This window comes from Coccinella septempunctata, chromosome 2 (genome assembly GCF_907165205.1).
Source record: "Coccinella septempunctata chromosome 2, icCocSept1.1, whole genome shotgun sequence".
Lineage (NCBI taxonomy): Eukaryota > Metazoa > Arthropoda > Insecta > Coleoptera > Coccinellidae > Coccinella > Coccinella septempunctata.
This window is the reverse complement of record NC_058190.1, coordinates 3,937,464-3,953,581: the sequence shown is the minus strand read 5'-3', so window position 1 is coordinate 3,953,581 and position 16,118 is coordinate 3,937,464. Positions and strand designations below refer to the sequence as shown.

The window sequence follows — 16,118 nt, the reverse complement described above, 5'->3', positions numbered from 1 at the left end:
CTACGAAAATATAAAAGAATTATTCTTTTAATAAGGGCATGTCCATAAACCATTTAAGAATTCGAAAGAAAGAACTACCCCATTGTATCTGAATTAACAAGGGACTATAAATGCAGTTAGTTAGTTTATTGTGTATAAAGCCCGTTTGCAACAGCCGAGAATTCTCTAGAAAATTTACTCGAGATTTCATGCGCCGTGAATTATGTACCGTTACATATGCACTTTCGGTAGAATTCTCTGTTCAGTTGCGTACTAAATAGGCTCCGCCCTTTTCTTGCGAGAATTTTGTAGAGAATTCTCCAGAGAATTCTCGGCTGTTGCAAACGGGCTTAAAGCCCGTTTGCAACAGTCGAGAATTCTCTAGAAAATTTACTCGAGATTTCATGCGCCGTGAATTATGTACCGTTACATACGCACTTTCGGTAGAATTCTCTGTTGAGTTGCGTACTAAATAATCTCTGCCGTTTTCTTGCGAGAATTTTGTAGAGAATTCTCGGCTGTTGCAAACGGGCTTAAGTATGTGCTGTGTATGTGCAAGAGTTGATACTCTTAGGTATGTGTATGTGCCATGTGCGAGCAATGTATAGTATACAGTAAAGGGACTATACTTCATTCACATTTATTTTAGCAATTGATTGGCCATGAAATAATTTTCTCAAGTTTTTGTAACTAGAACGGAGTAAGGTTGGCACATATGAAATGTCGTTAATGTCATAACGCCGTTGCCACAACTAATATCAATTTTTATTACGAAAATGCCGATAGTGATTGAAAAAGGAGACAGGGTTTCAGGAAGTGCTATTTAGAATTCAGGTCCGCTCATTCAAATAGTTATACCCTGATATTCTAAAATCCACAATACTTCAGACAATAGCGAACATATTCAATGTAAAAGAATTTATAAAATGTTTCATCTGAATCTAAACTTATATTTCAGCTGAATATTTCCACAATCAGAAAGATTGTGAATAAAGAAGATGACAAAGAATTTCCTTCTATTGGGAGACCCAAAAAAGTGGTGGCATTTGAGAATTTTATGTTTGATTGATGCGAAAAGTTTAACACAGGATTTTCGATAAATGTCATGTAGACTAATGGTTGTATTCTGCCATAGACATATAGACATGGACTGTGCCTTCCCTTTCTATCTATGCATGAAATACGGTCAAAAAAAGTGACAGAGAGAAACGCACGTCGGGAATGCAGTTGTCTCTTTCTAGAATTTTGATTGGTCTACACTCACCTCTATGTGAACAAAAAAGAGAAGGTTAATGCCCGACGACAACCCCTTCCAACTTATATAGGCAGAAATGCAACCGCTTTAGTTCGCCCTTCAGCCGGTGCGATTACTTTGGGGCGCTAGAGTCGAGTCGTGTTACTATAGAAATCAAAAATAATATCTTTGATAGAAATCCTACATAGATTTTCAATCTATGAAATACTGTTCTGATGACAGATTTATTTTGGCGAAGTTTTTCCAAGAAATGTTCTCATTTTTTCAATAATTTGTTTGACTAGTGGGAATCATATACGTTCTTCTAGTTCCGTTTCTTGCTTTAGTGGTAAGTGATTGGTTTTTTGATAATTATGTTTGTGTAATCATGAAGCTTGGAATTTGTCTGCTCACCGATGGCTGAAGAAAATATAAGTTCTTCAGTATTTGAAAACTCAACATTCCTTCAACAAATTTTTCTCGAAAATGGTTTTACCAGAAGAAACAGAGAGTTTACCGAGGAGAAGACTTCGAGTATCCAGTCAACAGGAGCAACTACAAGAATACCTATAATTCATTTCTGGTTTACTGTAATAGTTATGTCATTATATTCCTAACCAATATCATTTTCTGCAGAACAACTCCTTAGATATATGGTTTAAGGTTTAATAAAAATTCCGCTTCTTCCTAAACTGCTCTTATTTTATTTTCCAATAATTTGTACTTGAATACTTTTACAACACCCCCTGCAATGCAGTCGTTTTATTAGGTGGTATACCTTTTTAGTTCCACGGTGGGTAATTTCAGTCTTCAATTTTAATTATTTCTGTACCTACAATTCAATACTTGAAAAAAAAATCACGATTCATTTTTCAATCAACAAATTTGTCATCGATTTATCTGTACCTAATGTAGTATCTTTAGTTTTGTTGCAAATCAATGAAATAGTTTCATTTGTGAATTACAAGTAAGACGACGGGAAGTCTACTGGGGTTCAAAATTTCAAATCGAATGAATAGGTTTTGGCCCGCTACCTACGACCGATGCCGCAGAGCAGTAGTTCCGATTTCCGTCGGTGCGATTTTGGAGCAGCGCTGTTGTAGTGCCTAGAAATCATAGATTACAAACATTGTCAATAAATTTAGTACGGGAGTAGGACTTCTTTTCGTTTGGTATTTCTATGCCCGACGATCATTTCTCTGTTTCTATAAAAAAAGCCAATTTCATGCTGACATTGCTCAGTCCATGTCTCTATGTCTATGTATTCTGCTTTTCATCTGTAACTTACAAATCTGTAGCATACGATCGATCTGTCAGTGTCCGATTCACAGATTCGTGAATAATGCAATTCTGGAAATGTTCCTGTAATTATCTTCTTTACAGTGTTACTTTTGAACTACTTATCGTAAATAGTTATGGATTCCTGTAAGCTATAGATCACTAAAAACGTCAAAAATTGCAATTTTCCTGTAGGCTTATGAAAAGTTACAGATTGTCTTACAGATGAAAGCAGAATACCACCATAAATTCCCGACAATTGATTTTTCATATTTTTGATTTGACTTGTCCTATACATTGTAAATGTCTTGAGGTACCAATGAATAATTAATTATTATTGTAATATCAATGTATTAAGATGAACAGACACAAATACGCGCCAGTTGTCCTGTTAATTGTTTATTCATGTGAAATTTTTGTTCAAAGTTCATCTTGACTTGAAACTCCCTTTGATTCCTTTTACTTTATTGATGCAAGATGGTTTTTGTTGAAGAATTTAACATTCTTGTAATTATCTGTTAATTCCTTCAGGAGGTACCCATTCCCAACTACTGCATCATATGCATTCCATCTTCGGGTTAATATTTTTGAAATCTACAACAGATGTAACGCATTCAAACTTTAGCCAAAGAAGATAACGAACATTAACTCTCCTCAAGCTAGAGCATATTATGATATTATACCGATCTCTTGTATTTTCCATGCAAATAACTGGATTTGGTATGCCTTCAATCAGTTTTTATAAACTTCAATTATGTTCCTCACATATTTTCGACTTCACATTTTCCGAAAAGATTCGACATTGTGATAATAAAATACGTAATAACAGAAACTTTTACGTAGAACGGGCAACATACTGTTGATTTAAAACCCAAAAATGTTTTGACAAGCTTCATAACCCCACATTTTCGTACTATACAGAGTGAAATGTGTCAAATGTCCATGGCCAATCGAGTGCTAAAATAAAAGTGAATGGAGTATACAACAGGATTGTGAAAGGGAACCGAGTTACCATAGTCTCACTCACTCTGAAACGCATGCATAGGGCCTGTTCCGATATTGCTGCTAGTACTGGCCCGCAATCGAATAACAATAGAACTCGAACGACTGGGCCAATAGGCATCGTTTCTGAAATACTGACAGTACTGTTCAGGAATATCGGAACAGACGGATAGTAATATCGCGCTCACACTCCCGCCTAAATAATTTTCATGTTTAGGGAATGTTTGGTCACACTATTCGTCTGAATGATGAAATATAACTTTTTTATAGTTACTTCAATGACATATTTCAATATCAGACATTTGAAATTAAGTAAAGTTCATTTATTTTGTGTGCACCTTCAAAACGTCTGGCAAGAGTATTGGCCCATGGAAAGTTTCTGTCACTTATAATATATCTTCAGAATAATATTCTTAAAAACATATATAAAAATCAGCCATGTGAAAATAAGTTAAGTAACACTTATTTTTAGTTACCTTTGACACCTGGTATCTGTCCAGGTGCCACTAGGCAAGCTCCACAAGTTCGTAGGTATTCAAAGCACATGAGACTCTACTGAGATCCTAAAGTTTCATCCTGGGATCTTAAGCCCGTTTGCAGCAGCCGAGAATTCTGTAGAAAATTTACTCGAGATTTCATGCGCCGTGAATTCTTTACCGTTACATACGCACTTTCGGTAGAATTCTCTGTTCAGTTGCGTACAAAATAATCTCTGCCGTTTTCTCACCAAAATTTGGTAGAGAATTCTCCAGAGAATTCTCGGCTGTTACAAACGGGCTTTACTCTAAAATGTAACAGACACAAGGTTCACCTCCTTTTGCATTTTTTCTGATTTTGCATGGAGGCCCAGATATAAAGATATCTTTTTCAAATTAACACATAACCTAAATCTTATATAATTATTGTAACATGTTCATTAATACTGGGTGTTCTGTTTCCTGTGACGGTCACATTCGTGAAATTACCCAGTGCGAAAGCAATCGAAGTGACTGGTTTGAAATTTTCATCTATTGCATAATTCGCGAAATTTGAATAATTCGCAAACGTTAATTATTAATCTAGCAGCCCAACCACCGGTCGTTTCTAACTAGATCGTGGAAAATTTGTAAAAAGGACGGATCACCTTGACTCCGCGAATTATTCCATATGGTTATCATTACCCAGAGACATTCTTGTGGAACGTTAGAGATTTGAAACTTTCAGGATTTAATAACATCATTGGTACCTAAAAATCCTATCAATATCGTTCAAATATCTTCCAAGGGCCAAATCACCATGCTCACACCCCTAGGGCCTGTGGATTTTCCAAAGAATTGTTCAAAATTTTTTTCTCGAAATCGGTAGCAGATGCGACGAAACTATAGGAGTCCATAAAGTTTGGTATAACAACAAAGCCTTCTTCCACATTTTTTCAAATTAGCGGTGGCTTACCGAGAAAAATATCACCACCTAGATTTGCTATCGAATTTGGCATGTCACATGGTGTGAACTATCAATTTTATTATTTATGCCAAATTTCAGTTGAATATCTTGTGAAGTGTATATACTATAAGAGAAAAACTTTTCCATATATTCCATAAAATGATATTTTTTTAACAGAACACCCTATATTTTATGGTGCATTTCGATTCGTAATTCTCAACAACAAAGGCCATATCATCTTTCTCCCTAAAGTTGAAAATGAAATATTTTGAAAACGAGACTGTCATTTTTGATTGCTTGCGTCATCGAGAAGGCTATTAAAAGTGCTACAAATTTGCCCATTTAACCGAATTCGTAGCATCAATAATAACGGAGTTGGCAATGGTGCCGACTTGATTTGGAACACCCTGTATTGGATGAATTCAGCTCAATTCGTTGTTCAATGGTGGAAACCCGAATTTTGTATTGCGTTATATTACAGTTTATTTGCTATAATTGATATGAAGTTCTCTTCATATTTTGACTTTTAAGAAGCGCGCCCTGTAATATAAGAACGTTAAATCCGGACACCCTGTGAAGGAATATTTCTTTTCTATATAGGAAAACGTTCCTTCGTGTTAGATTTTTCTGTTCGATGTAGTAAAAGTTGTAGGAAAGCAGATCAGGTTTTGCTCTGAATCTGTTGAACTGAACTCGAATTAACGCTGAATTATTTCATTTTTTGGCTATTCTGAATGGATGCCAATTCAGTATTACTCGTTTTTTGTTGAATTATTGATATCAATCCTGATAAAGCACGAATAACTGCTAATGAGGTTCACTCCATATTTATGCGAATTGGTAGAATTCTTCAACTTCTCTGATTCTACTCCATAAATATTCGAAGCAAAAAATTGCAACCTTGCGGGAAACAAGTGTAATTAACTCATTCATTCATTTTATGAAAATTCCAGTTTTTTATCGCTTGAGAAACGTGGAAAGATTCACTGTACAATATGATAAGTAGATATTGGATGTGTACTCGATGATTTAATCAAATGAGAGTAGTTGTATTTTCAAGTATTTAATCCTCCGTTTCTCTGATATTCAGACAAAACGTTTTCGGCTAAATATGAGAAGCGATCTACAGAACTATTGAGACAATGATTGCAACGAAAGTTTTGCAATGCTACAACCGATGAATGCTGTAACTCACTCTTCTAAAACATGAGCTCATCCAAATAAGGGCGCGACCAAACCATAAAAGTAATCAACAAAAACAAACAAAGGCTGACAAATCTTAGAACTGGGGACATTCCCGTGGTGTGTCAACTGATAACCTATCTTTCATATGAACCACAAAAATCCGAGCAAAAATCCATACGGATCGTTTCTTATGGTAACTTAAATGAATATACAGGGTGTTCCTAAATTGAACGTACAAACGAAAAGGGGAGATTCCTTAAGTGATTTTAAGAAAAAAAAGTCCCATAAAGATGGGGTCGCAAACGTTTCGTTTTCGAGATACAGAGTGTTGAAGTTTGAATTTTTTTCGAAAAATAAATAGCCACAAATGCACCCACCTTCATTTTTTAAAAAAACAAACGTTCAATAATTTGATGTGTCAAAACTGGCACTGAATTCATTCACCACAGATTACAAACTGGCCTTCCTATCATAGTTAAGAGAATTTCGAGAGAATCGTTCAAATTTTTTTTTCTCGAAATCGTTGGTAAATACGAGAAAACTACAAGAGACCGAAAAGTTTAGTATAAGAACAAAGCTTCTTTTTACATTTTTTCAAATTAACAGTTGCTCACCAGAAAAAAGTTCTGCAGAAGAACAGGTGGCAGTGTTCCAGAAAAAATATCACCCTGTAAATCTTCTATCGAAATTGCCATGTCACGTGGTGAGAACTCTAAAATGTAATATCTATGCCAAATTTCAGTTGAATATCTTGTGAAGTGTAGATACTATGAGAAAAAAACTTGAAGAAAAATTCAAACTTCAACACTCTGTATCTCGAAAACGAAACGTTTGCGACCCCATGTTTATGGGACTTTTTTTCTTAAACTCACTTAAGGAATCTCCCCTTTTCGTTTGTACGTTCAATTTAGGAACACCGTGTATTCCTAGAAATAGTTTACCAATAATTTTCAAGAGAAAAGGATTGGTAGGGAAGGGCCAATTGAATGGCCACCACGCTCCCCAGACTTGACACCTTTAGATTTTTTCCATTGGGGACATTCAAAGTCGGTTGTGCATAAAACACAGCCCCGAGATGTACAGGGTGAGCAAAATTCGTTGCCTACTAAGGGAATCTCGAGAACTATAAGAGCTAGAGCAAAACCGTTGACACGTTTCTTAGCTCTTTTTCAGAGAAACGAAGAATGGTGAAAACCGTTGCCTCCTACGATTCTTCGTTTTTGAGTTGTTAGCGGAAAACGATATCGAAAAGTTCTCATAAATTTTTTGTCTTTGCAGTTACCGATTTGAAACTTGAACCTCCTACAAGCACTTTTTCACGTAGAATCGACTGAAGAGCTCAAAAAACTTTTTCATTTCGAATCATTACGCGAACTTTCGTTTCTTCAAACGCAAACTTTTATTGAATTTGTTTCAGATCTGTAACTTCAAAGACAAAAAAGTTATGAGAACTTTTCGAAATCGTCAAAATCTCATTTTTTTGCTAATAACACGAGAACGAAGATCCGTAGGAGGCTGCGGTTTTCACCATTCTTCGTTTCTCTGAAAAAGAGCTCATAAAAGTTTCATCCATTTTCTTCTAGTCCTTTTAGTGCACGAAATTCCATCAGTATAATTGAAAGTGAGAATACGCACAGCATGCCTAGAAATTTAAGTTGGAAGTTTTCTAAAACGCGAGGGCCGAATTTGAAAATAGGATATATTTTCGTCCATAAAATAATGAAAATTCATCATTTTCATATTTCATTGTAACTCTTGATATCGTAACTATTCTACACTTTTAATCTGATTTTTAAGGATTTTTAAGGGTTAAGTGTTCTGGGTGGGCAATATTCGTTGGGACTTAATGACAGCTCTGTAACCGTAAGAGCTAGGGAAAAATGGATGGCACTTCTCCGACTTCGATTTTCAAAAGATGAATAATGGCCAAAACCGCGTCCCTCTATCTTCTTTTATTTAATTATAAGTGAAAGCTCATTTTTTTGGCTCTTCGTACTGGTGCCTCTATTTCGTAAAGTATCTGTGATATCGAAAAGCAAATGTTACATTCTACAGACACTTTGACATGTAGAATGCAATGGAGTAGTCGAAGATTTTTTCAGTTCGCCACTTCAGAGATATAGTGCATGATAACTTTTATTTTTTAAATTTTTTTAAATATAAATCCTGTGTTATTTTTACATATTCCTGTCCCATATTTTTTTCTGTTTCAGAATATGTAACATAAGTCGATTCTCTGATTGTTCTTCCACTAAAAAAAATCCAAAAACTAGTTCGGTCTAATTGGCACGTCATTTCATTGATAATAATATATGGTAATGAACTTAATGCTCATAAATTGTGTCAGGTTATTAAATGACACAGGTGGATTTCCTTAAGTTTATTATTAAGATATTAAAATTGTAACAACCTTGTAGATTTCAAAGAATAAACCTCACTATTATTACAGATATGAGAGACTTTAAAGATCACTTTCATTCCGGATATTTGAAAGGATGAAAAATTTTCCAATATTTATGGACTAAATCACTTTCAGGAAATTTTATTAACCTCGATTCAACTGTTCCAAAACCTTTTCAACTATTAGATAATCTAAATACCAGCCTTTTCAAACACCTTCACAAATAAGGCTGTGCCACTATTAGTAGAGTTTAAGTGGTAAATATGAAGTTGTCATGGAAATTCTCATAATTTCCTAATTTCCCGAGCATCTTCTCGAATATCCGGAATGAAAGTGATCTCCAAAATCTTTCATAACCTGACGCAACATAAGATCATAAAGTTCATTATCATATTGTCAATAAAAATGACCTGCCAACTTGACCGAACTAGTTTTTGAGGTTTTTTATTGGAAGAACAATTAGAGATACGACTTATATTATATATTCTGAATCAGAAAAAAATATGGGACTGAAATATGTAAAAATAACATAGAGTTTATGTTTAAAAAAATTAAAGTTAACACCATATCCCTGAAGTGGTGGACTGAAAAAAATCTTTGACTGCGCCACTGCATTCTACATGAAAAAGTGTCTGTAGAATGTAACTTTTGTTTTTCAATATCACTGATACTTATCGAAATAGAGGCACCAGTACGAAGAGCCGAAAAATGAGTTTCAACTTGAAAACAAAAGAAGATAGGGGGTTGCGGTTTTGGCCATTAACAATCTTTAGAAAAACGAGGTTGGAAACGTGTCATCCACTTTCCCCCAGCTCTTATGGTTATAGAGCTGTCATTCAATCCCATCGAATAGGGAATACTCCTTCTGACAAAAATGATGTATTTTTTATGAAATATCTTTGAAACGTCACATTTTGAAATAACCATTTCAACCGTTTCCCAAAAAAATTTATTTTAAGCACTTAAAAATGAAAAATAAAAATGGGTATTTAAAGTTTAAAGCGTTTTGTGAGAATTGTACAAGCTGGCAACATCGACTGAAATATGCCTTGATAATAAAGGACAACAAATGCATTATCTTGATGAGATAGACAAAGATGGCTGTCTATGAAGTCTGCGACGAAGGAGGAAGGTCGTAAAATTTTATGGGATTTTTATGGCCAGTTGCGGTTAAGGTTCGCCAGTAAGTACGCGCCTGTAAATAAACAGCTGTCATTTTATAAACAAGATGATCGGACATTGTTCTTTTCATTGTCTTGTATGCGGTGTTGCCAAATCTTAAACTCCGCACAAAGCGATTTAAATTTTAAAACCCCATATTTGAAGGATGATTTTGAATATTTTCCGCGGTGAATTTGAAAAAATCATGAATTAAACTCATACTCATTCAGTTTAAACTTGCATATGCAGTGATAACCCAAATTGAGGAGAATTCCCCATTTTGCCCACCCTGTACGACATTTTTAATGGGGCAATCGAATTTTCTTTAAAACAGGGTGGTAAAACTAGTGCTACACTATATCACAGAACATCAAATGTGAATTAGGATATCTTGAAATTATTATTATTATTAATAAATAAATTAAAACTGAAGCCTCTTTTACATTTTCCTGATATTTACTTTTCTTTTTGCCGAAGTGTTTTTAGAATCTATATACATACCTCTCTTTGACCCAACGACTCAGTAAGAATATAATGTACCTATGTATTAATGGCTTGATTTTCTTTTCAGACTATGATCAATATGGCGTTCTGCTGGTTAATATTGATCGGAACGGCCATCCAGAAATTGGTGTTCGGCGAACTTCGCGTATCCGAGCAGCAACACCTGAAGGACAAATTTTGGAACTTTATTTTTTACAAGTTCATCTTCGTGTTCGGCATCATAAACGTCCAGTATATAGACGAAGTCCTTCTTTGGTGTTCCTGGTTTGCCTTTCTTGGATTTCTGCACTTGCTGTCGCAGCTCAGTAACGATAGATTCGAATATGTGAGTATTAAATTTTGGAGATCGGAATGGAATAATCCCTATTCAAAAGAAGCGTTTTTCATAACTCTCAAGATAAGATAACAAACTTCTGTTGAAAAATTAAAAATAATTCTATTGTATACATCGATGATGAATAATTGATAATAATCTATCCCTTTTCTTGAGCATTATGATATTCATGAATCACTTGTGATTAATCGTTTGCAACTGACAGCATTTTGTAAATCCTGGTCCGATCTGGGCTTGTAGTGGGGAAGAATCTAATCTGGCGAAAAATATTCTCAAACTTCATAACTTCTTTAAACCCTTTGGCGTTCACCATCTTAATGAGGAGAGGATAATTGTATGCCTTATTTTTGGTGAGAACTTTATTTATTTAATCAGACTGCAAAAACACGTCTGCTCGACTAGTTTCGGTGAGCTAACACATCACCATCTTCGGGAGCCAAGTAACAAGACGACTGCAACGAAAGGAAGAGAAAAAATTCGTGGAAAAATATCATAAATATATGAGTTCAACTTACGATGCAGCAGTCCTGTCATAGTTTTCCAACCGGGCAGAAAAATCGACCGTCATACATATTTGTCAACATATAAAATATAACAGATATAAAACTAAAATTCAAGTCAAAAACTTTGAAAATTTAAAAAGGATTTTCAAGTGAAATTAATATATAAACAAAAAAAGTTCTCACCAAAAATAAGGCATACAATTATCCTCTCCTCATTCTTCTCAAACTTCGATCAGATAACTCGACTTTGGAGGAAGAACCCATTCTTTTTAACCTGCATGTTTTCTCTTCCGTAATGTAACCTTCTTGTTTCAGCTCTCGTTCTCGCCAACTACGCCAGTTTGGAGCCATGTGAAACTACTGGTGTTATTAGGAGTAATATTTGCTCTATCTGGATTCATGTTACTTGTAGCTGTGTTCGTTGGGTTCTTTGGAGGCATCAACACATTCGCCTTCATGTCAGCAGAAGTAAGTAACACCTTTGAGAATTCAAAGTTAATACTCAATGGTATTCGATAATTACCAATATTCTATATTTGCGAAATTTATAATCACCATATAAGATGAGCCATTCTGAAAGATCCATTCCAATAACTCTTTGTTCATTTTTCAAATTAAAGTTTCCTAGTCTCTAGGAGGACATTAGAAAAATACACCTATTTATCGGAAATCTTTGTGGTAGTTTATAGATTAGTAAGCGAGATACATGCCACTGCGACCTTAAGGAGCTGTTCTCACACACTGCTGCGTCATATACAGCTAGCTCTCCAGCTTCAGAGTTCCAATCGACTGCAGTATCTGAGCGAGTCTCATTTATCCTTTAATTTTCTCGTCTAGGACGTTCCTTGCGCAGGCTCGCAATGGCGAGGCATTCTGTAACCAAGGGAATAGGAGTTTCTTTTTCTTCCCCACAGGATCTACACTGAGTTTCTGACAAGCCCATTCTAATCATATTCTTTCTAAGGCGACAATGGATATAACAGTTTCATAACTCCATATTACCTATGAGTCGATGACATGGAATTTCAGTGCTTTGATAGCGATTTGACTATCAGAATGGATCACTATGTCACATCTTTGATAGTTTCTTTCCTGAAACATGCTGTTGTTTTTGAACCAACCGTTTGATGATATTAACTTGGAAATTTTTGGTAGTTTTCAAGATCTTCTCAATGCCCACTTTTTCAATTATAACATCACTAGGTAGGTTCGCTGATGACGTGTCCTTGTTTACAGAGGACAAGGCTCTCTGACTTTTAATTCTCTCATAACCTATACCCTCCCTAGATATTCTGAGGAATGCCTCAAGGCGCTTCCCTGTCTATCACTAGATGTAGAGGACTGAGATCTGTGATGAACTCAATTGCTCTAATTGGACACATTCACATAGCTCCAATGATGGACGCACAGACAAGCCTTTGTACCTTGTCGAGTATTTTTCTGGTGCTCGTTTGCCCTGATTTAGGCAACCAGACTACTGCCCCATAGAATATTATTGGTCTCACAATAATCACGTACATCCATCGCAGTATTTTAGGGTTACAGCCCCGCAAGCCTTACCGGATAGAATTCTGCACGCCATTAAAGCTCTTATCGCACTACAAGTAGCATTTCTAACATACTCATTCCACAGAAACTTGCTGGTTAGGGATATTCCCAGGACTTCAGACTTTCATTCTACGATATTTCAACTCAATGATATGGATTTCATAGCTTGTTGGTTTGTTTATCGAGTAAAAGAAATTACTATGGTCTTGGTCTTGGGGAGATACCTTGGACCCTGTGGAGTACCTCTAACAAAAATTAGACTGTATATAAGGGTCATTGTTTAGGACAGCTTGTCAGAATAGTAAAAAAAAAAAAAACGATCATTGTACATACTCGAGCGTGTCAGATTAAGATATATGTGGTTAATTACATGTTGAAAAGTATATATTCTCTTAATCTGACAATTTAAGGGTGGCGAAAATGTGTGGGAGCGCGTTAGCGTTTTTTCTTATATTGACGCTAATCATTTAAGAATAACGGAAAAAATATAATCTGACGGTTTGAGCAAGCGGAAACAATAAAAATCAGCCATAAAGGTCACAAAAATCAGGTTTTTTTCAATTATCTCATTATGGGCTTCAAATTGTTTTCGCATAACATTTTCTGCAAATTTTGTCCGAAGCAATTTTTTCTATGTTCAAAGGTTTTTGAGATATATGGCGATGAATGTACATTAGACCAAAATTAGTCGTGGTTTCTACTTTGATATTGATCTTTCGCATGTGTGGGTAAGCTCTTCGCACTTATCGCCCTCTAACTCGAAAACGGTTAAGAGTATGTAAAATTGCTTCAGACAAAAGTTGTATAGAATTTTATTATCTACAACTTGCATGATGGATACAAAAACAATTAGAGGTACAAGTAGGGAGATACTTAAAAAAAAGCCTTACCATCTTCAATCTGTCAAATTGAAAAAACCCCCCTGACTATTGTCAGATTAATGGGTCAACACGTCTGCAACATCGAGATTAAACATCTGTATTTTTTTTGCATTTTCAAAGGACCGCTGTGACCTATATATCGATCTAAGTAAGGCCTTCGACTCGGTGAATCGGAGAGCGCTATGGAAAATCATGGAACGCCTTGGAGTACCCGAAAAATTCTTAGCAGTGTGTAAAAGCCTTCATACCAACAACACCGCTAGAATACAGCATAATGGCTCTACAACCGACCATTTCTTAACCAACTCTGGAATAAAACAAGGCTGCGTGTTAGCGCCTTTACTGTTCAATATTTTCGCCATAGCTGTCTTGATAATTGCTGACATGAGTATGCCTGTAAGAGTAGCTGGAATAAGATTCATATATGATGGGGGGCATGTTTAACCTGAAGCGCCTCAGAGCAAAAACCCGTACAAAGTTCATCACGGAACTTCAATATGCAGACGACTTCTCACTTATCGCGAGCAGCTCAGAGGGTCTACCGATAGTATTGGACACCTATAAACATATATTCGAAGCTTTAGGCCTTATATTCAATATCAACAAAACCAAAATCCTGGTAAGTCCGCCAGAAAGCCTTCCAACAGATATCAGCCTGGAGAATGAAGCTCTAGAACAGGTAGAGCAGTTCAAATACTTGGGAAGCTTCATAAATACTGGGGCTAAGCTGGACACGGAAATACACAACCGTATCAATTCGGTATCACGGGCATTCTGGAATCTAAAGGAGAGAGTGTTTCAAAATCACGACCTCAATCTGAAGACCAAGACAGCTGTTTACAAAGCAGTGGTCCTCCCAACGCTTCTTAACGGAAGCGAAAGCTGGGCGCCCTACAGGCGACACATTAAACAGCTTGAACAAACGCAACAACGTCATCAAAGACAAATAATGCACATCAGATGGTTCCACAAAGTTTAAAAAATGCAGAAGTCTTGCAGCGCGCAGGTTGTATAACAATTGAGTCTCAAGTAACGAGGGCCCGACTCAGATGGAACGGTCACATTCAGAGGATACAAGACTCCTCAAAATAGCTCTTTATGGCGAATTCACAGAGGAAGCTTGGAAAACATGTGGTTAATATAAGCGGTTCAGGGATATACTGCTTCATCAGTTAATGCCATTTATAACTGGAAACAACTAGCGTTAGTCGGATCACGGTGGAGGTCTATGGTCCACTGTTATAATGGATACTTGAGAAGAATACAGCGACGGCCAGATCTGGTTGGTGACTATCCATGCCCGAAGTGTGGAGGGATCTGTAGGTCGCGGTTGGGTCTTTTCAGTGACAGGAGGACACACAGTCGCAAGTAAAAAATCGAACATTACAGACTATTGATCAAAATGGCAACTTTCATTAAGTCATTTATGTCATGTACATCACAATATACTTTATGAAATAAGTTAATACCCAATAGGATACAAAAGAGAATATGTGTAAGTAAATCAAATGAACAATCAACAAAAAGTTGTATGAGTACAAGCAAATTCAGTAAAATCAAAAGACGAACATCCTTGTTTGTCAACCAGAATGACCTTCACGCTAGGAACAACCTGCGGAAGATTGAGCATCCATGAATATCGAAAGATTTCGTGCACTCTAAATTGAAATTAATTCCAATAAATTAAAATGATGAGCTCCATCGGTTCGATGAAAATTAATTACCGAAATAAAGCTTTCCCCTTGTCAATTAAAAATTTTCAATCGAATTTCGTAATTGAATCGATAAGGAAAGAGGAAGTTTTCTCATTATTTCAAAATGTATTATTCATCTCATTCGTATACAATAAACAGTGGCTGTTAACGATGGAATTATCGGCTGTTGCGAAATGGATAATGAAATTGTAAAAATTGCATTTTATTGATTGGTTTTACCTTCGATGATTATAAATGGACAGGCTCGCGCAATGAAGGTGAATGTGAATATAGCGAATATCGAGTTACATGTGATGTAAACCATGACACAATTAATTCCTAGATAAATGGACGGTATGCACCATTTCATGGGATAATACTGCTTTTTTATTGGGTGCCGGAATGAGCATGCCGATTTCAAAATTCGCATATATCGAAGTAAATTACCTACTACATAATGAATAATTGATGAATATTTTTGCATCAACGAAATTTCCAGTGATAGATTGGACTCGAGATTGGATGCGTGTTAACTTTTAAGTGATATTATTATTTGAGGCTTCTATGGCGTATATGTCAGTAATGTGTCACCATACGGTGTGATCTTACACCATGTGATTTTTTCCTATTGTTTCATTTGAATAATTCTATTTTTTAAATACATACCTATTTCTGACATACGCCTAACTGCAGGAACGTCGATTAAGATTATGGGTTTTCAACAGCCTGTATCTTTTAAACCGAGCCGATTCGGAAAAGATAGTGTAGGAAAAAAGTGTCCCTTTTGACCTTAAGAATCTACTGTTGACAAATTTGTACGAGTCAAAGACTCTCCCTATACAGGTTAGGGTCATCATCAATGTTTACATCATTTCAATATGCAGACGACTTTTCACTTATCGCTAGAAGCTCGGAGGATCTACAGATAATGTTGGACACCTATAAACATATATACGAAGCTTTAGGCCTTAGACTCAATATCGACAAAACCA

General features: G+C 35.9%; 1 protein-coding gene across 3 annotated transcripts in view; it reads left to right on the top strand.

The window, feature by feature from the left end:
* The window catches only part of LOC123306600 (E3 ubiquitin-protein ligase AMFR-like), a 70,128-nt gene that overhangs the window by 28,175 nt on the left and 25,835 nt on the right, over positions 1-16,118 (top strand). For all 3 annotated transcript variants that reach the window (XM_044888671.1, XM_044888670.1, XM_044888672.1), the window contains exons 2-3: positions 10,234-10,491; positions 11,319-11,471. In XM_044888671.1, the coding sequence (XP_044744606.1) occupies positions 10,234-10,491; positions 11,319-11,471 (411 nt within the window). The remainder of the gene's footprint in view (positions 1-10,233; positions 10,492-11,318; positions 11,472-16,118) is intronic.